General features: G+C 37.1%; 1 protein-coding gene across 1 annotated transcript in view; it reads right to left on the bottom strand.

Annotated features, from left to right (window-relative positions):
• Positions 1-25,678, bottom strand: part of AGO3 (Argonaute 3) — a 47,038-nt gene that overhangs the window by 15,607 nt on the left and 5,753 nt on the right. The window contains exons 3-10 of the mRNA XM_071583249.1: positions 13,761-13,880; positions 13,602-13,684; positions 11,162-11,281; positions 10,590-10,785; positions 6,344-6,543; positions 5,520-5,633; positions 2,470-2,635; positions 1,993-2,094 (exon numbers count right to left, since the gene is read on the bottom strand). Coding sequence (XP_071439350.1) covers positions 1,993-2,094; positions 2,470-2,635; positions 5,520-5,633; positions 6,344-6,543; positions 10,590-10,785; positions 11,162-11,281; positions 13,602-13,684; positions 13,761-13,880 — 1,101 coding nt within the window. The remainder of the gene's footprint in view (positions 1-1,992; positions 2,095-2,469; positions 2,636-5,519; positions 5,634-6,343; positions 6,544-10,589; positions 10,786-11,161; positions 11,282-13,601; positions 13,685-13,760; positions 13,881-25,678) is intronic.

The raw sequence follows: 25,678 nt of genomic DNA on the forward strand, positions 1-25,678 counted from the left end.
TTTTTAGATTACACCTTGCACAAGACAAGCAGTGAGTAACCATATTTATTTAGCCAACAATTTCTGTGCTATTTTTGTTGGACATTTAGTTTTTATTTCCTTTTAATTTTGCTAAGCTGTAACAGAATGGTAGCATTGGTGACTCCAGGAGAAGAGACATGATTAGTTTTAGTAAAATACAAGTTACAATTGTTTATTGCTATTCAGTTTCCTTCAACAGTCAAACACAGCCACATAAGCCATCTGAGCCACATAAGCAAATATGAAGATCTTAGAGGATCATGACTATTCAGTCAAGACTGGCTTCACCATTGCCGTGCCTAAAGGCGAAAGCACTTCATGTACTGTGAAATCCTCTTAAAGAGTAAAATAAATGCTGACAATACTCAACATATTTTACACAAAATATAGCATTAAGCTAATATTACACATTGGGTTCTCACTTCACGAGCACCTCGTATTATGAGTTATTTGCATTACGAGCAAAAATATTGTTATAAAAAGGCCTCGCTTAATGAGCGACTTTTCACATAAGTTATGAAGAGAGGAGGATTCCTGGAATTATTGCACTCCTGCTGCTTCAGTTTGTGTTAAGCACTTATTCCGCTAGTCATCTTAGTGTCACTCTTTTCCCAAAGTAGTGTTCAGACATTTTTGTGATTTTTGGCGCAAAGTTAAAATATATAGCATATACTATATAAAATATTGCAAGCATAGTTTCAACTAAACCCTAGCTTGTTTACCATTCAGAAAATTCATGAGGTGCTAAGTCCAGAAAAGCAGCCTAAATGTCATGTGGAGGGAATGGGAAACTATTGAATCGTACATTGAAAAGCATTACTCTAAGATAGTGACTACGCATGCTGAAAGTTTAATTAATGATAATGCTGTGTTGCATTTTCACAAAATTTTGAAATGCCTGCAGAAACAAATGTCTCCAGACACCTTTCGAGTAAAAATGACTTACAAATGTATCATAAATATTTAACTAATTATTTAGATTCTTTTTCATTTTCTACTAATCAAATTTGTATTCCAGGTAGGTTCATTCCACTAAAGAAGGAAAAATGAAGATGAATCACAATCCCAAACATGAATATACTTTTTTCTTGGAATAAACCTTGTACATAATTTTTTTCAGCATGGAATGCATTATCATATTTTCCATTAATTTATATGGGAAAATTCTTTCCTTAACAACTGTTTCACTTCACGAGAAAGATTCTAGAATGAATTACGCTCTTTGTCCAATGTTCCACTGTACATTCTTAACAGATCCAAAGTTACAATGCAACAATTTCAAAATATAAAAATAAATTACCTTAAACAGGATTCAAACCTGGATCCCTCAATTTATGCTCTCAAATCCCAGTCAAAGTGAATGATTTTTACACTTTGAAATATTTGCATCTTAATGCACATCAGCATATGACTCCGTTAAAAGTTACTGTCACAGCATCTCCCACAGTTTCTTGTAATTTGTCAAATCCAAAGTAATTAAACATGGTAACTATGGCAGATTATTTTTTCTAAATGAAATCTGACCTTGAAATTAGATTTGGTAAGACAGCACAGGATGCCTTAAGTGGTACCAAATAGCACTTAAGCACAAATTGGTTTCTGGAAACTGAGGCATCCTGTTTTGAATCCTTGTCAGGGCATATAATTTTCACAGTCTGAAATTCTGTGTGTGTTAACATCAGCAAGTTAATCAACCAAAGATAATGGTGTTGCAATTCCCATACTTTCTTCAAGCAGTTAGAATGTTCATTGAGTGAAATTTATGTGACACATCAGTCAAAATCAAGAAGGCTGAACTAAGAAGGATAAGACGGAAGACCCATCAAAGAGCAAGTACACAAATGATGCATATATATGCAACCTTAACTTAACGGTTCTAATAGAACAAACTTTGCCTTCTGAAATCTCTCATTTTCATAATAATAAAAAAATCTGTATAGAGAAGAGACAGATGTATCATAATTCACTTACCTTTTCCGCCATTATTTTCTTGACCCTGGAAGCTAGCAATGGTTGCTTCTCATCTTTGATTTTTATTCCATATTGATAACTGTAGTACTCCAAGAAAGTCGTCTAAAAAATTGTACAAGGAAAATATTTTATATTACACTTTCATTTCTCAGCCTGATGTATGTTGACTACATCCTCCAGTTGTCAGCAGGACATTTTGCATACAACCCAAATAATATGGATTGGAACACCATGATTATGGAATGACAATTTATTCCATTGATTCAATGGGATTTCACTAAATCATCAAATAATGGCATCTTACTAAGAACCTTTTAATTGATAATAAAACTATCTGCACAGAGCAGAGATAGCCATTAAGAGGGTTTTAAAGAGCTATTCATAATTTCAATCTTATTATTTTTAGAGTGTCTTTAATCGCCATTGTTTTACAAGAATTCAACTAATCAAACAATCATTACACTTTTCAATTCCTACCTCTTTATTATCCTTCCCTGAGAATTTGGACTGTGGAGTCATATCCCATTTGATTTCATCTACTCTATAGGTCCTATTATTGTACCGAGTCAATATTGTATGACCAAGGACATCATTTGTCATCACCTGTCGGAAATTCCTAGGGTTGTGCCGTAAAACTTGGTTCCTGTAAATTAAAGAACTGCACTTATTACATTGAAGGTCTTCCTACATTTATACTGTTTTGCATCATTTTTAATATTTTGGAAAAATCTTGGCAAAAAAAGAATAACACTACATTCACTGAAGGCAAGATTCTGGGTCAGCATTTGAAAGGAAATAAGGCTCTTCATAGCTACAATAAGTCTAGCAATTATTAAAGAAATGCTAAATTAAAGCACATTTAGAGGTTTATTAGAATAACCAATTATGCAAATTTATTAGAGTTCCATAAGAATATAATAACCAATTCCAACTTTGGTCTATGAACACTTTCTGGAAATCCAAAATTTACTTATTATCCCCCAGGTAAGTTCATGATGGTTACTCATACTGTATATGCACCAACCTAAATAACCATAACGGGACCATAGAAAATTGAGTAGTTTCAGACATGATGCGGTAGAATTAGAACATAATAAAGAAAAGATAGTAACAATTTTCCACTTGATAAGACCTGAAGATTATGTAATACATCAAAATTGGTCATGCTATTAAAATTATCAAGTGGAAAATTAATACTGTCTTTTCTTTATTATGACTATAGAAGGTCATGTATGTACACTCAACTGCCTAAGTCAATCAAGGTGGCTGTTGCAGACATCAGGTATTAAAAAGTGCACAGCCAATGAGGCCTATGCAGCCATTTCAGCTGGACAGACAGTGTATGGTACATGTAACCCCTCTCACAGGTTCAATCTTGGTCATGCTGAGGATGTCCATGTCATGAAGAATGTTTTGTGTACATTTCAGAGAGCACAGTGAATACTTAGCATAATTTTGAACACCCTCTGCTAGCAGTATTCATGGAGTGGTGTTTTAGTGCATTCCAAAGGCTGAAGTCGTATCACAATTAAATTATTCTAAAAAAATCTATATAACTTCAATGAAACTTCTATATTCTATTCAATTGATGGTATACCAGTGAAATGCATGTTACATCAAAGTTGTAGCAACCGAATATAACTGACTGGCTTATTATGGCAATGATGAATAAATTACTTTTTCCCATTTGCTATTTGTTTAAATTTTACGCTAAATGATGTTTCTTTAATTGGTAGCAGGATTAAGGCTGATGTGGTGGCTAGCATTCTAGCTTCCCATTCCAAGGACTTAGGTTTGAATTCTAGAGGTGGCAGATTTTTCAGAGGTATCCTGATTTCTACGTGGGTATCATATAAGACCCCATATAGTCAAATTAGAAGGGTTTACCGCATTGATTTGAAGAGATGTGAGATGCATGTAGTACTAATCCACAAGTACCATCAACCAAAACTAAAACGAAATATGAAAGTACTCACCAAATGCTCACTTAATGAAAGGATCATTCCTTCGAGTGATAATGAGAGAGAAATTCACTAGGCCAAAAAAATTCTATTTGGCATGCTTCACAAGCATTCAGGAAAAAAAACGGAAAAGTTTCAATATTCAAACAGAAAGCAATAGATTTTCCGATTTTGAGGGCATAGGTGAATGGGATGGAGTCTATAGCTTGATTATTCATGCGATTGGACAGTCATTTATCTTTATATTTTTTTATTACCTTATTTCCCAGCCTATTACATGCCCCACGATATTTTCAGGTTAGCATTTACAAAAAATTCTTGGATCAGAAACAAAAGGATCAAAGTATTTTGATGTTAACGTTTAATATGAAGAAAATGGAATTTTTACATTAAAAAAATGAGTAGCCCCACACATGTCAATATAAATTCGTCATAGAATCCCAGAAATATGACGTCACTGGGCAAAAACACTGCTTTGATTCGGTGCTCTGATATGTAATTTAAGAATTCAAGTTTAAATACAATACAGTATGACCATCTACTCTCTTAAGATCCCAGATAATTATTGATGCTTTATGCGACACTAAGTACCTGTTATTATTTAGATATTACCAAAATTTGTACTAAAAGCAACCATTTTCAATGACTTTACGACACTCTCATACTACTTGAGGTTGAATGTCTGTAGACTCTTACGTTTATCAAGAGAGATATGTATGCATTAGCACAGGGGTGGCATCCCTGTGAGCCCAACTCGCATTAAGTGTGACAGCAGCACCATAAGTGAGATGAAATTAAATGAGCTACATTGAATATATTACCGATTTATTTGGGAGTTTTTTAAAAAAGTACCTTAAACGAAATATTAGTACTCTGTTGCACACTACTGACTCAAAATAGTAATATTATCAGAAGTTAATAATGCAACCATTTTCTATGTCTGATGCAGGAAAAAATACTTAATAGTAAGTATTTTTCAGACAAATCGCCTTGAGCTTATAAGTTGGAGTTACACCCGCATACTCCCAGCCCATAAGACACTGCCCAAGCTGGTTTCAGAGCACATTTTGGATTAAGAAATGTGTCTTAAGGGCCGAGAAATATGGTATATGTATACTCACAGCAGCAAGTACTTCCCTCTTAAACGTAATCATTAAAATTTAATTAAAAATTTGTCAGCCAATTCATCAATATTTTAATGTACAGATTAAATAAAATGACATTTTACTGGATGAATACAGAACTGCCAGAAAGTTTTCATTTATTACGAAACCAGATATTTAAGGGCTTAATATTTGTGACCCTAGAATCTCAGATAAATGTGGTTTTGCTGTATATCCAATTCAAAATTTTCTACATCATACCAATACTTAAATGACAGTGGCCATGTGTATGTTATTTTAATAGTGATACCATAGCTTTTTTGGCCCATTTAGTCATTTTTCCTAGAAGTATCATCATGGAACTACCCCTTCTTACAAGCCTGCCATCTTAACATCATTATTCATTAATTAAATTTCATGCTTTCAAAATAACAATAACAGGCAACTTGATGACTTTACTTACATCATATCTAATACTGTTATGGATCTCAAGACCCGATGTGAATTATCAAGGCACAGCTTTAAACCACCTTCATATTCATCCACTGCAGTAACATAACCTGGCCAAACCTCCAATCTGAAATTTAGAAAACAACAAAATGTCTCTTTCATGAAATATTTCTATCATCATCATAGCTATTAAAAAAATAGGAGTCTCTATAGGGGTCAAGAGAGTTAATCTCTAGTTTACATCTCAATGGCAGATTGACTCTCAAGGGGTCGATATGCCACAACTGAGGTAAATGGAGTCAAGTAAATTAAATTTCTCAACATAATTAATAACTAAATATTATTTCATTATTTCCTGCATTTTGATGAGTCATGCACCAGTTGAATTTGACAAATAAATATATTTTCAATTATGGTCAGATAACTAACACACACCTTTTGTTTCTTTTTCGAATTCAACATGCATGACACAATGGATTCCATCTAAAAAATGTTTTCCAAAATTTTCATGAAATTTTTTAATATCATGTCAAATTAACTTATTTTTTTTAATTTCCAAATATAATTGCATAATAGTCAATTGAAGGGCCAACAAAAACCTTAGAAAGCCCTGAAGGATTTTGCAGGCAAAACATTCACACACACCCACTTTAAGTAAGTTTAATTCCATTCACAAAATTATTAATTACATTTCAAATGTACATAAAACTGTCACTTCCACTCAACTGATCCCAGTGCTCCATTGGATTAAAATTATTAAGAATTTCATAATTTTTCAAAATTTCACCAGAAAATTTTCTGACACTTGAATAATTAGGATTAATAAACTTTACTTACTTGTGCATTGGAATTGGAGTACACTTATTAGACAAATAGTAGTGTCTTCCAATTTGAGTCATTTCCAAAGCACTCATTATTCTCTTGAAAAGAACATTATATAAATGTACAGTTTCTTTCATTGTAGAGTATCGTTTAAATAAAATTTTAACTTGAACCATACTTTGATCAACTGGATGCTCAGACATGTAAGTTAATTCCTGCAAAAAAAAATCATGAGATAGAAGCATAAGAACTGTTATTAAAATTTCAGAAAAAACTTTTTCCAGAAATTCAAATCCATTTTACATACATATTAATATAAGGTGCCAATTTTATTTAGAAATACCACTGAGAAAATAGTACAATTTCTAAAGAGGATTATTTTCTTATATGAACCAAAATATGAGCAAACTGATATCTGGGATTCTGTCATAAGGCATGTGTAAGTAAGTTTCAACAATTTTATTCTGTTCAATGTTTCACAAAACAAAATTTTGGTTTTACATATTCTTTATCAAGCACGTTCAATATAGAAAATATATTACTGACACCCAATTCCACAGCACTGTAAAAGTGCAATGGCAGGCTCTTAGTAGCATGAAGGAGAAGGTAAACAGTAAGGGATCAGTATTATCTAGTAAGCAAAACTGGCATTGAGTCAACAATTTCCCTCAAAAAGTGATTTAAGTGAGTGAAGCAAGAGAAGCATAAAATATGAATGTAAAGGGGAGAAAGTGAAAAGGAAGCAAGAAAATGTAAATAGTGGTGCAGAAGATGCTATGGATTCAAGGATTTTTTTTAAGTTCTTGCATTTATACGGCCAGGTTTCAGTTATTGATAAGTAAAAAACAAAGCAGAAAATTGAACGATTGTACATTTTAAGAAATGTCTACTTAGGTACGAGGAATATCATTCCATTTTATTATTTTCCCCAGAAAGAAAACACACAACCAAGTATATGCCTCATGAATGACCTCATTAAATGAAAACTTTAAAATTACATTTTATGAATTTGCTAACAATAAAGTACATTTTAACTTTGATACAGAAACCAGAAATGTTAAAAAATACACTTAAGTATTTTTAAAGCTCAGAGCAGCCAGGAAAAATTACAATGTACATGTAAAGATATTTACTTAGATTGCAAATAGAGAGAGTGGGAAACTATTAACTTAAACCTTTTTATCTCCTATCAAGTGATTGTGATAATTTCATTAATATGGAGTTTTAAAGCATAATTATATAAAGACATTAAACTGATTTCAAATTAAAATCTTATTTTATTGTCATCAAAAATTTCCAAAAATAATATAATGGCAACAAATCATGACTTAATGAGGTTGAAATGAAAATCATTTTGTTTCATTTGTTTTGCATCTATGACTTCGGCTTAACCTACTAAGTGCGTCCCAGTGGTCACCAACATTTTTAGTACAACACAATTCAAAGAGTCTCGAATGGAATAAATATTTTTCAATGAAGTGCAAGAGACTGATATACCAGATAATATACAAAGTACTTTATTCTCATCTTTATGGAAGTCACAAGGACTTGGATGATAAAAAAGATGGTCATGAGAAGGAGACCGGCTGTAAGATAAGATTTTATCTGTGAGATGTGTAAATCCCAAGACTCGAAGAGATTGGTTACGAAATGAGGGTGTGGGCCCAAAAGAAGAAATTTCACAATAAAATTGATGAGTTGAGGTTGAAATTGTGCAGACAAATGAAGAGGAATAAATCTTACTATAATGAAGATGTTTGACATAAGAATAAACCAAATTAGATAATGAAGAAGACCAAGTATGAAACATGAAGCCATGCTGAAGGGCATTTAAGCAAGAGGAGAGGAATCGACCATGACTGAAAAGGAGAGGAAATAATAAAAAACTAAAACACTTCAGTATTTTGTACCAGTTTTAGTTTGAACCATTAACCATCAAAGATATGGACAAGCATGCAGTACTTCTTGTGCCACCGTGAACCCTTTAATTTTCATTTTAATTGTAAAAATATGTCTTCTATTTATTTATTAAAATACAAAAGAAGTGAGGTATATGGGTGAATCTTTGACATAAAACATGGTTACTTAATTTGTTTCTATATCTTATTTTTTTCCTCTCCAAGCTTACCACCTTACTCCGAGGAGGCTCTAATTTTATGCCATGATGATTGGTAGAAATGTCACAGTTTAATTTTTAGAGAGTGAAATTTCATAAATCAAATTCAAAGAATTACGGGACATATCACAACAGTAACTTTAATGGAGTCATTTGCTAATGTACAATACAATTCAACAATTTCCAAGTGTGAAAACCATTGACCTTGACTGGGTTTTCAACCCAGATCCTTCTATGTCCAGCCAAGTGCTTAAACCATTTAAGCTACCAAGGCATCCTTCACATCATCTATTACATTTCAGTGTAAGAGGGTGGCTAGGTAGCTTACCTGGCTAAAGCATTCAGCCACTCTATAAATCATATTTAAGAACATTTAAAATGAAAATAAAATGTTTATTTGTAGCAAAATGAAAATAAAATATTGTAATACAAAGAACAAAATATTATTCCATGATACAGGATATCCTGTAATTGGAAAAATTTCATCATTACTGTTTATGATGGCTTGTAATGTCCTTGCCCTCAACACCTATTTAAGGATGAGACCATTAAAGAATTAATATTCCATCTGACACAAGAAACGGTCACAATACTTTCAAGAGGAAAATCAAGCGAGTGAAGTACAGTCTGTTGACAAATAAATTGGCTGTTTGAGGTTCCGGAATCCAATGTTGCAGCCATCTCAATCACAGTTGAACATGTTGCTAGGATAGGGAGGATTGCTACAAAACAAGCCACACTCATCCTCTCCAGCATTCAATAATGAGTAGGATACAAAGATAAAGCATCCAATTTTATGGGATTGTAGATTTTTATGGCGTTCAGATGAAAGACTCTCCATTCTTGGGATGTCACTGTATAGGTTGTTTTTCTGACAACAGTTTCACCCGTATTTCAACGAGCGTCTTCAGGTCGAAGGCCAGGCCACTTCGACCTGAAGACGCTCGTTGAAACACGGGCGAAACTGTTGTCAGAAAAACAACCTACGCAGTGACATCCCGAGAATGGAGAGTCTTTCAGCATCCAATTTTGTCATCATTACCTGGTTTTTTGAGGGTAGCCTAATTCCTTAGTTGTTCCCTGATGGATGGATTCTATATAAAAAGTGTAAACAGCCCAAAAAAGTAGAAGATACACTAGGGCTGACTAATTTGGTAAGCAAATTGATTCCTCCTAAACTATTTCTTAAAATTCTTTCAAATTTACCAATGACTGATCAACAATATCAACTGATAAAAAGAGACTTTTCAGGCGTGATATGGTGGAATATCATAATTAATTAAAAATTGGCAATTTTCCAGAAAATAAACTTTATTAATGTGACTGGTTTCAATGTAACTACATCATCGTCAGGTAACAGTCATCACGCGGAGTCCAGTATATATGCTGAAAAGCAAGTAAGGGGAAGGCAGGGGAAAAGAGGGGGGAAAAGTGGAAGGCAGCATGGGTGACTAAGTATGTGAGTGGGGGAAGGGAAAGAGGTGGGGAAGACAAAGTAAACCGGTGCAAAGTCCTTCTAAGTCCAGAGGACGTTTGGCGGTCCCAACAACAATGGTCTCTCCAAACTTTGACCCTGTTTACTCTGTCATCCCCAACCCTTCCCTTCTGCCACTCACATACATGGTCATCCATGCTGCCTTCCACTTTTCCCCCACCTTCCCCTTACTTGCTTTTCAGCATATATACTGGACTTCGAGTGATGACTGTTACCTGACAATGATGTAGTTGCATTGAAACCGGTGGCATTAATAAAGTTTATCATGTGGAAAATTGCCAATTTTTAATTAATACCAACTGATGTCCAAATCTTGTAGCTAAAGAGTGCATTTTTAACTTTGCACAGGCAGGTGTGTATTATTGAGCTATTTATAAAGTTTGCCACAAATTGAACCACGCTAATTGAAGTTTACCAACAAAAACAAACATTTTTAGCTCTATGGCCAAACATTAAAAGAAATGAAAATTATGATATTACAATAACACCGGAAAATTTGCAGTTACCAGGGCACATTTTCTACATTGTAAATGTATGTACATAATTTTTTGACCAGCCCTATTCTTCAGTTTTTGCTGATACAAGAGAACCATGAATTATTATGAATTTGAAGTAAAAATATAACCGAAATAATAGTATTCAAAACTCACATCAGGTAATTTACGGGGCAAGTAAAGAACTACACCATCAAATGTCTTGGCTCTTCCAATTTTATCTGCATGTTGATTAAGGAGGATTCTTCTGTATTTCATGTAATCAATCCTTGGTTCAAATCTCACTTCATATTCATACACTCCCATACCAGGATTTATATCCAGGTTAATATAATTACATGTACCTTTCACTCTGTAAAAAATAAGGTAAGCTGATATTAATACTCTCCATATTGAAAAATGCTCTCTCCTCATTTCAATCTATCACACGAACACTATGATAAATAATTATTAAATTTAAAATATTCTTATATTAAACATGAGTCTTTATGACGTAAAATCCTGATGCCTTTTTAAGCCAAATAAAATATGTTTTGATACATATGAAATTCCCTTTCCAACAGAAACCATGCCCATTGCATGATTTGAATACTTAAAATCTAGGTTACTCTGCTAATCTCCCCAATAGGGCAATACAATAAGCAATGCGCATATTTTTAAAGCTTCGTAGAGAAATAATACATGATCAACAGGGATTTCTCTAATATAATTTGACATAGACAACTCACGCTCTTCCACAGGTACCATGGCGAGATTGTACCACCCTTGTACCGCTATCATCACTTGATTTTGAGGCACTTGGCACAGTCTTCGATTGTGAACTTGGACCAGGGAAGTCTTTCTTCTCACTGGAATTAAAAGATCAAATCAACAGGTTGAAGGAAAAATGCTACAAAAGAAAAAAATCCACAAGTCATGCATAATTCTTAATCTTTTTCAATCCTTTATTGCCATTTGTCAATACCTTGGAAATCATTGCATACACCAAAACAAATTTACAGAGCTTCAAATTTTAGTTATCAACACTCAAATGAGTTGGTAGGCAATGTGCATCACTCCAATGTTAGTAATCCTTTAAAAGTGAAAAATACAATTGCTAGTAATGGCACAGGATTTTTAAACTATCCTCTAATATCCTTGAGGGATCTGTTACAAGACATTTTAAATAATTGTTCAACTTGGTGCAGTGGAATGTTTCTAGCTACATTGGAGTCCAGTGAGCCATCCTTGGAGGCTCACCTCATGCCTCACTACATTAGCCAATGTTAAGGAGTTGGAAAACATTGCTGAGTCCTCTGACTACGTCCCTTTTCTCACTTTTAGTTTCTCTCTTTAGAGAAGACACTTGAAGTCTCACATTTTGATAGCATTCATTTTGATCAAAACCAAGGGTGTGCCTTATTGGTCCCTTAAACAAGTTGACTGATATATTTGTACACTGACAAAAATATTGCCACAATATATGTGACCGCTAATTGAGGAGAGACAAACATTTCATAGAATGTTTGCCGAGATTATATAAAATATGATATACTAATTAAAAATAAGCAGCTTAGAATAATGATCCAGGGATATGAAATCATTTGGCCAGGAAAAAGGAAAGAGGACAAATTCAGCTCCATCCCTCATCTCTCTACCATTTAAGGCTTTCCTATACATTTGTCATTGCATCGTTCTTAGAGCCAAATTTATTCCAATAAAATTTGCAGAAGATATTTTTCTGGATGAGTAGAAATGACTGCACCTAGAAATTGTACCAGTAACTGGAGACATGAAGCCTCCTAGCCTTATTATTTTTCAAAATACAAAGCTATTGGGTTATCATCATTTTTTTAAGTAATGCAGAAAGTATATTACTCAGACACATAACAATACAAAAAAGTAGGTATATTGATGAATGAGTCTGGATAAATTGGTGCCAGCTAGGGAGAGCCCATTAATTTGAAGCAATAAAAAATTAAAAAAGATGGGGCTAACTGGGGATTCAAAGGGAGAACAGAACTTATAGAGAAGTTAGAAAAGATGTAAAACGCAGTCAATCAAAAAAGTTGGGATACTTGCTGTGTAAGTGGGAGGCAAACTAATGAAAAGTACTGATGAAAGTGCTAACTCCAATACAAATGCACATTTACTTTTAGCACAACTGTCCTGAGTGTCTAAGATTTTTTTAGGAGCTAATTGTATTTCTTTTTTCCCTTTTTTTCTTTTTTTGGATTCCAGTCTTTTTTGAAGCTTTTTTTCAGTCACTAGGTCTAAAAGTCTTTTAAAAGTACAGTAAACTCTCGCTGAGTATATAGGGTCTGGGGTAGTCCCAAGTAAATGAAATCCAGACAACTTGAGAATTTTCAATCACGTAATTCCAGGGAGCATTTTCCCCCCTCATACCTTGGGCACCATTGATCCATAGGACACATTAGATCTCATATTAGATTTTAGAAAATGTAAAACCCATTTAGGTATAAAATGAACATATTTAAACAAAATGTCATGATTTTCTCCAAAGATGAGAAGTACAAATCCACAGTAATTTCAAACAAAACCAAGGACAGGCAGACTCAATTGTTTTGTTTAAGTCATCCAGTGCTTGATATATCCAGGATTAAGATAACTTCTTGATCTTCTTCTGACTGATTGAAAAATTAAAAGTTGAAGTTGAAAGAGTGAAGAAAAAATGTTTTGGCCTTATTATTGACAAATTACATTCTTAACCTATTCCACGATATGCTGTATCACCTTAAATACCATATCTGTGGTACCTATCACACAAGAGTAGTCATCATCATCTCCTGCAGAAATGTTTTAATATATATTAAGATAATAAGAAATTACTGACTAGGAAATTCATTCAGTCATTTAGATCTCCTATAACTCATTATTAAGTCTCTTGGTTGATGTCCTTGAACCCATATGTAAAATGGCCAAGGTAATTACTATCCTAACTGGAAAGTCACAGAAATTAGCACTAAATGATGTAAACTTTGCCACTGCCAACAGAATTTCAATACAGTAATCAGGGGTTGTGAGCTGTCATACCAAGAATCCAATGCATAGCCTCTCAGGGTGCAATTCATACCAATGAGTTTGTGGTTGTTTGTATGCTTCAGAAGAAAATGCTTCCAAAACTTGACATATTACATAGAAGGGAAGGCAATTAAGATATAAACTCACCAGAAACTTACTGCTAATTTTGCCATTTGAGATTCCATTGAGCTTGCATCAGACTGATGTAACCTTGCTCGACGTGCCAGAGCCTGAAATATTCTGTAATTAATATTTTCATTCAATGCTAACTACCTCAAAGTATTAAAACCAAAAATAATTTACAACCTCAACACTTGGTAGGTATGCCTGAGGTTGGTTGGCATCCAAAGTCTGCAGGATGAGCATTCCTCGCCCTCCTCTCCCAACAGGCCGTGAAGGAACAGAGGCAGCAGGCTCTTCTGCAGGCTGAAATTTTTTAAAATTTTGAGCAATATAAATAATTGACATGATAAGGAAACAACTGGAACAGATCTAGTATTCCCTGGAAATTCTGTGTCAAAGAAAACCTTCCATTGATAATTACCAAGGGAGCACGTTTTCTGAGTTTGCTATTCAGATGGAAGTTCAAGTTGTACGCCCTCAAACAAAGTTTAAATGAAATAAGCACAGCTATCCAAACAGCAATAACATGATTTTACACAATATCAGCTCATTAACTCCACAAGTATTGCTGCTTATAGCCTGAGCTATTCGCACATTTGCCTGCATTTCTTAAGTATTTGTACAAATAACTGACAATTGCTAATGGGCCAGTTGGTTTTCTCATTCTCGTTTAAAGTGTTCTATAACTGCAACCTGCACGATCAGGACCCAAATTTTAAGTGAAGAACATCTGTTCCAAAACTAATATTTAAACTAAGCTAGTTTGCATACTAAAACCTTGTAATTATCATATGAAAGAATTAAATATCAAATTAAATATTTCTCAGTATTGACAATTAGATATACACAATGCCACCCTTTGTACCTAAGGTAGACGCTTATATGTATTGTAAAACTACATAATAATTTGAAATAGGAGAAGGCAGACTGGAAAAAATTTCACAGAAGCCTAATGTGCAAAAATACATAGTCTTGTTTGTCCCACGTGTAAGGAAGATACATATTAACATTTCACCTGGTTTTATGATTTGCAAATGGAAGCACCTCATAGAATGCAAGTAAATAATATTGAATTAGGAAGGTGACTGCTGTAATTTAATATAAGAGGAGTCAGCTAAGAAATAATGCACAGAAGCATTTTGTGCTCGTAGTTTTGCCTACTCTGTATTCTGGTTCAATGAGTTACTTATAACATAATAGCCAAGTACAGGCATTACTCCAGGTTTGATCAGTTTATCAGTTTGCCATTTACTGATTTCATTATCTCTTAACTTTTCCAGGTTTTCTGGAAGAAAAAACTCGCTTTTCTTAAAATTTAACTTGAAAGCACCATGAATGAACTGCTTTCTATATTATTGTCTTAAACAATCTCTCCATGTATACTCTACATTATTTTGAAGGATAATTATTAAAATAAAAATTGAAATTAACAAAATTTGTTGAGGAAGGAATAGAACCTCAGACAATTTTTTTGCAAGATGACAATAACAAGAGCACAGTGCCATTAACCAATATACTTTGAAAGACAACACAAAACAAAAATGATATGTAGGTTTTAAGTGCTCTGTAACTGCAACCTGCACGATCATACAACATAATATTTTGACTAAGCTTTCTTGTAAATGTTTGCAAAGTGATTTTACACTAAAAAAGATTTAAATTTATGTGGCGGGTTCTTTATCCTTAAACTTATAAATGACGGCATACACGTAAACATTTAGGAATTTCCTGTGACTTTAATAATAGCACCAAATGTGTTCAATTGGGAGGATGAGGGTAGGGGAATAACAAGTGAGTAATAACCCCAAAGGTTTTTTTGTTTAGTTATGTTTGATTCTTTTCCATTAATGTCCCATGGTAAATATGACAACTCTTATTGCCTCTTTCAAACTTGGGTAATTTGTGTAAATATGTAATATTACTGTTTTTGGAATAAGTCGCTGCAGTAATTTTGATTAAAATAATACATAAATGTTGAAATAGCAAATTTCTTGTCTTTAAACCTTTATATACTTAAAGCATAAATTATCCCCTTCATATCATTGACCCTATTCAAATATAAATTGGAAAAGTTGAGTCAATAATGCCCGGACAATGAAAAATTTGACCGAATTGAGGGTAAATTTTCTTCAATAGGATTGGATAGATTCCCTGTTTTTTCACCCCAAAATTATTAGGCTAAATTGAGCACAGTAATGAAAAGTCATACTTGGCATTTGAGTTCAATACATCCACCTTTACATGTACAAAGTGTCATTACAGCGTAATCTAGCAGTCAACCATACGTGAGTTTTGGATTTTTTATAGCTATTTATTTTCAAATATTAAGTAATAAATTAACCTTTTTCTAATTCATATTTTATGAATACATGTCAAATTGCGATATCTTCATATATTTAATTAAGGAGAAGTGTGTTTTTGAGAAAAGTCTGTGCCATCTGGTAAAATACCAATATTTCTTCTCCTCTCCAGGAGATTGCCAGGATTGAATTTTGCTCTTTGTACTTAATCTGAATTTTATTTGGGTGGGAGACAAGAGGAGATGGAAGGTAGAGGAACTTTCTCATGAATAGGATAGGCAGCCACATGTTTTAGACCCTCTTATCCTAGGCCTCTATAAATATTGTTCCAATTATTTATACATTTCTATTCCCTCCTTAATCATTCTTGTTTTTATCTTTTCTGGTGTTGATCTCCAGGTCGAGGAAACTTCTCCTCAGACTCCTGGCAATCTGCAGGTGCTATTTGCTCAGCAAATGCACATTGATTGAAGTGTCCCAATTACTGTATTTCCCAGCCCAAAAGATGCACCACAATTTTTCAGATTAGAATATAAGAACAATTCTTGGATAAGACTGAAAAGTATTTTAATGTAGTTTTAATGCTAATTTTAATACTTTAAAGGAAGAAATTGGAACTGGTACATTCAAAGATTAGCAACTACATAAACGTTTATTCATCATAGAATCCCAGAAGTTCATCATCACTGCTGCTAAATAATTTCATCAGTTACCTTCACTGGAGTTCCCCATTTCAAACACAATGCCATCTTCTTTTCTACCGAGCACATTGCTAATTCCACAATTTTCAAAAGACATTAGGATAGTCTCACTTTTAACTTTCTGCCAATATTTTCACCCACTCATAAACACTAGGGATTGACAGCCGTTACATTCTTCCCGTTGGTGTGATGTCATGAGTTAGTGCCTCCATCTCCTTTTCTACTCTTGCATAGATTCCTTGATTGACTTATTGACTGAAATGTCCGGAGACAGCGATTGAGAATTAAACCCACCCGGAATCAAAGCAAGATGCATCTTCAGTTCAGTAGCAAGGCTTTTTGCTAACTCTGTTTTCTCTGGGTCTTAAACTGATCACACTCAAATAAAGATGATTTCTTGAGATGACTACCTGAATACATCTCCATCCATCATTTGTGATGAACATGAATACAAATTCCATGTGGAATTGAACATTTAGGCAGCATTTTTTATTTAAAAATTATGGGGAATTTTAAACCATCAGCATAACACAAAAGAACAATAGTATAGTGCATCATATTTTTACCGTAAGTTTTCATCATTACTGTCTCAGCACCTTTAACATCCACTGCTCTATTTGATGACACATCAAATGTCAAAGATAACTCACCCATGTCCCTATCCTCCGTCTATCCTAACATCCTTTTTCTCAAGTGTATGATGTATTTGTGGAAGTGAATCAACTTTCTTTCTTATTCGTGCGTAATATCTCAAAGTGACTGTTTATGTTCCAATGTAGTTCTGGTACGCACGCACAGACCATTTCTATTCGTGAATCTCTGGCACCATGATGTTGTCTCATAAATATCGGCAATAGACATCTATCACTAATTTTCTCACATCAATTAAAATCATTTTTGTTGTAACAGTAATCTCATTCTTCCTGTGATTTATTATTCAAAAATTATTAACGAATCAAAGGGTCGACATCATGTACAAGATCTTCAACTGCAGGACTCCGCTGGTAATGCTATATCAGATTACTCTAAAATGGCCTCCATCCTGAATGATTTCTATCTATCCCATCAAAATCCCACAGTTTGTCAACTCAGCAAATTATTCTCATATTCCTAACTCATGCAATTCATTATATATATTCCCATGTTCAGCCATGGAACTGACCAACGTAATCAATAAATTACCTAACAAATTTAGTCCTGGATTAGATGACATCCCAGGGATAGTCATAAAAAGGTCGTTTAATGCTATTAAGGATCAGCTGCTGTTCTTAATTAATGAATCCCTAAAAACTGGAATTTTCCCGAGCCCTCTTAAATCAGCAAAAATTGTGCCAATATACAAAGTGTTGCATCCGCGTGTTCTGCCGTGTGATTCACTGGCCAGGATGCCTACCCCCCCCCCTTATGTGATTAAGTAATGGCGTGGGTCCGACCATCCGAATCACCCCTGGTGACTCGATGTGGACTATGGACCAAGTGATTAAGTAATGGCGTGGGTCCGAGCATCCAAATCACCCCTGGTGACTCGATGTGGACTATGGACCGACAGCGATAACTGTTGACTAGCCGTGGACTAACCAGTGGGTGATCCCGAAGAGGTCAGTCTGGGACTCGGAACGCGAGAGGAAGGTTGGACCGGGGCCCCTCTGTTTGGAAGCGCCAAGCGGCACCCAGGGAATATATATATATTACTGTAAACTCTGTTCTCCTATATTAAATCGGGACCGTCGTTGTACTCTTATTTAGTTCCTTTTATTTTCCCCCATTTCTATCGAGGAACTCCTCTCCACGTCATCACCCACCAAACTCAAAGCTCGCGTTTTACCCTCGAGGCAGCCACTCGACTCGTGGGGTACTTTCTCGTGTCGCCAATATTCCCTCGAAGACGCGGGGATACGACATAAAAATCTGGTGTCAGGTGTGGGGTTTGTGTTTGGTTTTTTTTTTTCCTTGGGTTAAGAGTGGCGGATTGGGTCATCTTTGAAAAATTTGGGGCGGAAAATCGGAATAGCGTGTTTCTGGGAAACAGTGGGTACCGTGCGGATCACCAGCGAGGAAAACGCAGACGGACGGCCGAAGTAGGGAACGCCGACCCACCGCTGGTGAGGGAAAATCGCTGACGGATCGTGCATCGGAGGAGGCGAGCCAAGGAAGGGCGGTCGATTTCTCAACTACAGTGTGCTGCGGACGCGAGGGAATTGATAACCTTGTAAGTAAACCACACTTATTCCTTATACCCTCTCCTCAAAATACTGGGCGAACTGTGAATTGTTAATCTTGCAAAAATGGCCAGAAACGGGGAACCGAGTGAAAGTCGTGATTACTGTGGACTTTCGGAAGCGATGAAGATAATCAGTGAACCTTTTAGCGGGAATAAGGGTAAACTACGTGAATTCCTAGAGAATGTCGACGTAGTTTTTGATATTGTTAACCCTGCTGAGCATGATAGGTTGTTGAAATTCGTGAAGGCGAGGATTACGGGTGATGCGCGTTCAAAAATTTCAGCTAGGGTTAAAACGCACACGTGGCCGTTGGTTAGAGCTATATTGGAAGAAAATTTTGCAACGAGGCGTACTTTGGACTTCTACGCGTGTACCATGTTCAATTCTAACCAAGGACCTAGAGAGAGCATTGCTAGCTGGGGGAGCCGAATGGATTCCATGCAATCCGATCTCCGTGAGGCCGCTAAGAGGGTGTCAGCTCCTGAGGAAATTAGGGGGGCCGTAAATTTAGTTGACCACTTGGCTAAGGCATGTTTCATCCAAGGGTTGGCAAACGAGCGCATCCAGACTATTGTGAGGAGCAAGGGTGATTTGATTATGTTGCCCCATGCTGTGGAAATAGCACTGGAAGAGGAAAGCGCCATCTTGTCGCTGAAGGAAAGGGGAACTCTAAAGTATCCTTTGAGGTGTGAAAATTGTGGGAAATCTGGTCACATCTCGTCACAGTGTTTTCTAAAGGGACCTAAGTCAGATCAAGCCAAGGGAATACATTTTGTGGAAGGAGCAAATAATCCTGAACATGTGGAAATAGAACGCGTGTGACACCACCAAATCACCCAGAAGAAAAAGGATGTTGCAGGGCGGCCGAAAGGAGTAAATGTTTCCGGTGTGGAAAATATGGACATTTCGCCAGGGATTGTCGCATTAAGGCAGAGTGGCCCCAACGATCGAAACCACTACTGAGAGGAGATAACGACACAGATGGGAAAAGGGGTTTTAAACCAGCAGCCGTCAGGCAGGTGAATAAGGCCAAGTTCAATGAGAATGATAGTGGAGATTCCGTTACCTTCGAATGCAATGAATGTGAGAAGGGCGAGTTGTGCTTACTGTTGGACACGGGGGCCGATGTAAGTCTAATTAAGGGGAATATATTAAGGAAAGGCACCAAATATTTCCCCGAGGAGAGAATAGCTCTAAAAGGAATAACAGATGGTCTCATGCACACCAAAGGAAGAGTGAATTTAACGTTAAAGTGCCAGGGTAAGGAATCCACCGTCGAGTTTCACATAATAGATGACTCCCGTTTGTCTCTTAGTTTTGATGGAATCATGGGAAGAGATATGCTTGGGGAATTAGGCGCTGTGGTGTATGTGGAGCAAAAAAAGGTATACATGAGGGGACTGATGATGGAAATGGATCAACGACCGGGAGCAGAAAAGGAAATGAGAAGGAAGCTGACGATTCCTGCCCGCTGCGAAAGTTTAGTGAAGATCCCAACCCCATCCACAGGGGAAGGACTATTGGCAAGAGAGAAATTGCGGGAAGGGGTTTATCTGGCTGAGGCTTTGACCGTTGGAATATCCGGGGATTGTATAGCCAGCATAATTAACACCACCGAGGCGGAAGTAGACTGTGAAATATCCCCGAAATTATTGGAAAAGATAGAAGAAGAGCCGCTGGCTGGAATTTCGCATGTGGAGAGACGAGAGGTCACACGGGGAAAGCTACTTAAAGAGCAGCTCCGCGTTGGCCCTCTAAATAAATCAGAAGATGAAGAGTTCCTAGAATTATGCATGTCATACCGCGATGTATTTTTTTTACCTGGGGATAAACTTACGTGCACTCCTGCCGTTTCACATAAAATTCCAACTCCTACCAGAGAAGAAGGCAACGCCATCAACACTCGTCCATACCGAATTCCCGAAGCCCACAAGGATGAGGTGCAGAGACAGATCCAAGAGATGCTAAGAGACGAAATAATAGTACCAAGCAGAAGTGCATGGAACTCTCCCATGTCGTCCCCAAGAAAAAAGACGCGTCCGGGAAACAAAATTGGAGAATCGTGGTTGATTACCGAAAGCTGAATGAAGTCACGGTGGGTGATGCGTTTCCGTTACCAAATATTACGGAAATACTTGATCAACTTGGTAAGGCAAGGTACTTTAGTACTCTAGATTTGGCCAGTGGTTACCACCAGGTGTCTATGGAGGAGAAAGATAGATGCAAGACGGCTTTCAGTACGGGTAACACCCATTTTGAATTTCTAAGAATGCCGTTTGGCCTTAAGGGGGCTCCCGCTACATTTCAGCGGTTAATAAACACCGTTTTGGCTGGGCTACAAGGGCTGCGTTGTTTTGTTTACCTTGATGATATCGTTGTTTTTGGAAGTAATTTTAAGTCTCATAATGAAAAACTGAGGGAGGTATTTGACAGACTACGTGAGTACCAACTGAAACTACAGCCGGAAAAATGTGAATTTTTACAAAGGGAAGTGAATTACTTAGGGCATGTGATTTCAGACGAAGGTGTAAAGCCGGATCCTCTGAAGACTAAGGCGGTAGAGGAATTCCCACGACCTACCAGCACCAAGGAGTTAAAAGGTTTTTTGGGACTGTGTGGCTATTACAGAAGGTTCATTCCTAGATTTTCCCGAGTCGCCGCACCCTTGCATGAATTGCTAAAAAATGCGGTTAGTTTCAAATGGGAGGACGCACAGGAAGAAGCCTTTCGAAGCCTAAAAGAATGTTTAGTGAAGGAGCCAATCCTCCAATATCCTGATTTCACGCGTCCTTTCACCCTTACTACGGACGCTAGCAACAGGGCTCTGGGGGCTGTTTTATCCCAAGATGCATCAGGAAAGGACTTACCAATCGCTTTTGCAAGCCGCACATTAAATAAAGCTGAGATAAATTACTCAACAACCGAAAGAGAACTCTTAGCAATTGTGTGGGGGACACAGTATTTCCGACCGTATTTGTATGGCCGAAAATTCACTGTGGTTACCGACCACAAACCACTGACATGGCTAATGAATGTCAAGGATCCAAGCTCGCGGTTGATGCGTTGGCGGATTAAATTAGAAGAATACGATTTCAAAGTAGTCTATAAGAAGGGTTCTATGAACACTAACGCCGATGCACTCAGCAGGATATGTGTTTTAGATTCCTGCCAGGAGACTGTGCATGAAGCAAGTAAAAGTGACCAAATTCCAGAAGGAAAGAGGAGGGAATTATTGCACGAATTCCATGATTCACCCGTGGGGGGACATCAGGGCATGAACCGGACTTATGATATAATAAAAATGTATCATGAATGGCCAGGAATGAAGCGTGATGTGGAGGAGTATGTTCGATCTTGTGAGTCATGTCAGAAAAATAAAGTGACTCAAAGGAAGACCAAAATGCCGTTGGTCATCACCACGACCCCGGAGTTTGTATTCGAGAAATGTAATGTGGACATCGTGGGACCTTTAACTGCGACCTCTAATGCAAATAAGTATCTGCTGACATTTCAGGACGACTTGTCTAAGTATACGGAAGCCATTCCTTTACCAGACCAAGAGGCATCAACGGTGGCTAGAGCACTGGTGGAAAAGATAATATTGAAGCATGGAGTCCCTAAGCTTCTACTATCCGACCAAGGGAGCAACTTCCTCAGCGAAGTATTTAAGAGCACCTGTCGCCTGCTAGGAATAAAGAAACTACAGACGACAGCCTATCGGCCACAATCAAACGGCGCTTTAGAAAGAAGTCATAGGACACTGACGGAATATCTCCGACATTTCATTTCCTCCGAACAGGATAATTGGGATGTTTGGATCCCGTACGCCATTTTTGTGTTCAACACAACACCTCATTCGTCGACGGGTTTCACTCCTTTTGAGATGATGTTCGGTAGAAAGGCGAATCTTCCTACATCGTTGCAGAAGGAATCCTCAGACATAATCTACACCTGCGACGATTACGTAAGGGAACTAAAACAAAGAATGAATGAAACTCACTCTAAGGCTAAAAAAGTGCTACAAAGGGCCAAGGAAAGAAGCAAGGAACATTATGACAAGTCAGCAAACCTGCAGCTATTTGAAGTGGGTGACAAGGTGCTGCTGCATGACGAAAGTGTACGTCGAGGGAGATCGAAAAAACTGTCTTCCCAATGGACGGGTCCTTATGAGGTAATCGGTAGGGATGGGGTGAATGTCACCATTAAAAAGGGGAGGAGAAAAGGAGAAGTAAAAGTTCACTCCAATCGTCTAAAATTGTTTCTCTGACTCTCTACAGGCAGCCTCAGGATGAGTCCCGTAGTCTCCTTTTGTTTACTGCTGGTGACTTGTGCCATGGCAAGTGATTATCTGCAGGAAACTTACGAGAAGACCCCAGGGATTTTCTACAATAATATAGGTGAGGTTGAGCTCTTCAATAGTGAGTGGAAAATAGTGACATATGTGAATTTAGCCCAATTATTTGACAACGCCAACACCGTTAAGAAGTATGCAAGGTTGACAGGTGAATACTGTGAATTGCATAAGAATGCAAGCTGGATTCATCTCACGGGCTGCAGTACCATAGTTCCTGGAGTGAAGTCTAAACTTCTTAAATTGGAAGGAATGCGACGAATAATCACTCAACTTGCCGGGGGAAAGGCAAGAAGGAGGAGGGGATTATTCAATTTTATAGGTGAAGTGAGTAAGGTGCTTTCCGGGACTTTAGATGAGGCCGATGGGACTTTTTATATAGATAAGATAAATCAACTCGAGAAGGAACGCTCTCAATTCCTTACTATAGTTGAACAACATGTAACTCTGCTAAAATCCACAATTTCCACAGTGAATAGTACTTTAGCGGATGTGGAAGCCAACGAAGGTATTCTGTCTGAGGGGTTGGAGACATTAAAACATTATGTAAATGAGTCAACCGGGGAATTGAAGGTTCAGAATGCCTACTTTTCACTGACGATAACAGCTAATGAACATTTGACCTTATTAATCCATGCTGTGGATGATGCGATTCATCAATACGAGATCATCTTGGATGCAATCGTTGGTGCACATAAGGGGGTGTGGCAGCCACAGATAATTAGCCCTGACGATGTGATTAATATATTTAAGAAGGAACAACCAAATTTGCCCAAAGGACTATCCCTTCCTTTTCCCCCGAGTGTGGTTTACACCAATGCCATTGTAAAATTGTTAAAATTAGATGTGTTTTTATCAAAGGATTTGTTGGGGTACGTGTTATATTTGCCCCTCTGTAATGAAATTAGATTTAATGTGTACCATGTGTTGCCTCTACCTACTCTTGTGGAAAAAACTAAAAATAAGTTCATTTTTATTCAACCAAATCAACCGTATTTGTTAGTAGATAAGATGAAAAGATATTTTTTGAAGCTATCCCTGGAAGAATTTAAAAATTGTAAGGAGATAACTAACAACTGGAGAATCTGTAGACAGTTATATCCATTACAACTATTGCAGATCCACAAGGATTGCGAAGCTGGCATGTTGCAACCAATTAATGCAATCCCTTCGTTTTGCGGACGTAAAATCGTTGAATTGAACCAAACGGTATGGATACCTACCGGTTCCAGCAAATGGTTGTATGTTGCGCCCCAGCCCGAAAGTGTGACTCTTCTATGTAATGAAAAGGATCCCTACGATATTGTCATGCATGGGACGGGAAAATTGACCTTTCTCACTTTTTGCAAGGGGTATGGTCTGGGAACAGTTTTGCAAGGAGAATTATTTGTGAAATCTAATTACACAAATAAGGATTTCATTCCTCCTCTAACCCTAAATTTTGATTGTTGTGTGGAGGAACGAGAGCCAACCTGGGCGCAACTGGAGGATCAATTACCATTGAGAGCTTTGGTCCGCCACGAGGCGGATTTGCGTGTTGCAAGTGTGAAAGTACACACTATTCAAAAACTAATTGAAAAGACAAAACAGGAGAATATTCACAAAAGTACCCATTCTCACCTTTCTGTCATGGGATATCTGTGTATTTGCCTAGCTATTTGTTTTCTCGTATATTGTTGTTTATGTAAATGCTGCTGTAAAAGGGATTGTAAACGTAAAACGGACGGGAAAGGGGGCGATTGTAGAGATATATGCCTCATCTTCAAACCTAAGATTATAAGCAAATTTCATGTTTCAAATGAACAATTACCATCTACCGCCAGTACGCCTGAGGTAGATTCTAGTAACGATGCCATGGAATTATGCGCCCTCAATCATTCAACGGGAAATACCCAACCAACACTGCCTCCAAATGTTTCTGGCAATGTAAGAGGTAGAAGATAAGTGATTATGTGTCTCTGTACTAAAAAAAAAAAAAAATGTAATAATAAGGCTCTCATGTTATGTGTACTCATAGTGAATCTTCCATGAAATCTTGTTTTGTATCTATTATTGCATTTTATACTTGTGACATGTTAAGCAAGGTGTTGCTATGGGTAAAACCTCCAGAGGCTAGTGCGCCCATACGTATTTGGTGTCGAGAGAAACATTGTTCTCCCATGTTTCTCTCTGGTGATGGGGGGACGTGTTGCATCCACGTGTTCTGCCGTGTGATTCACTGGCCAGGATGCCTACCCCCCCCCCTTATGTGATTAAGTAATGGCGTGGGTCCGACCATCCGAATCACCCCTGGTGACTCGATGTGGACTATGGACCAAGTGATTAAGTAATGGCGTGGGTCCGAGCATCCAAATCACCCCTGGTGACTCGATGTGGACTATGGACCGACAGCGATAACTGTTGACTAGCCGTGGACTAACCAGTGGGTGATCCCGAAGAGGTCAGTCTGGGACTCGGAACGCGAGAGGAAGGTTGGACCGGGGCCCCTCTGTTTGGAAGCGCCAAGCGGCACCCAGGGAATATATAT

Source organism: Hetaerina americana, unplaced genomic scaffold, assembly GCF_022747635.1.
Source record: "Hetaerina americana unplaced genomic scaffold, ioHetAmer1.1.p SCAF_1, whole genome shotgun sequence".
Taxonomy (NCBI): Eukaryota; Metazoa; Arthropoda; class Insecta; order Odonata; family Calopterygidae; genus Hetaerina; species Hetaerina americana.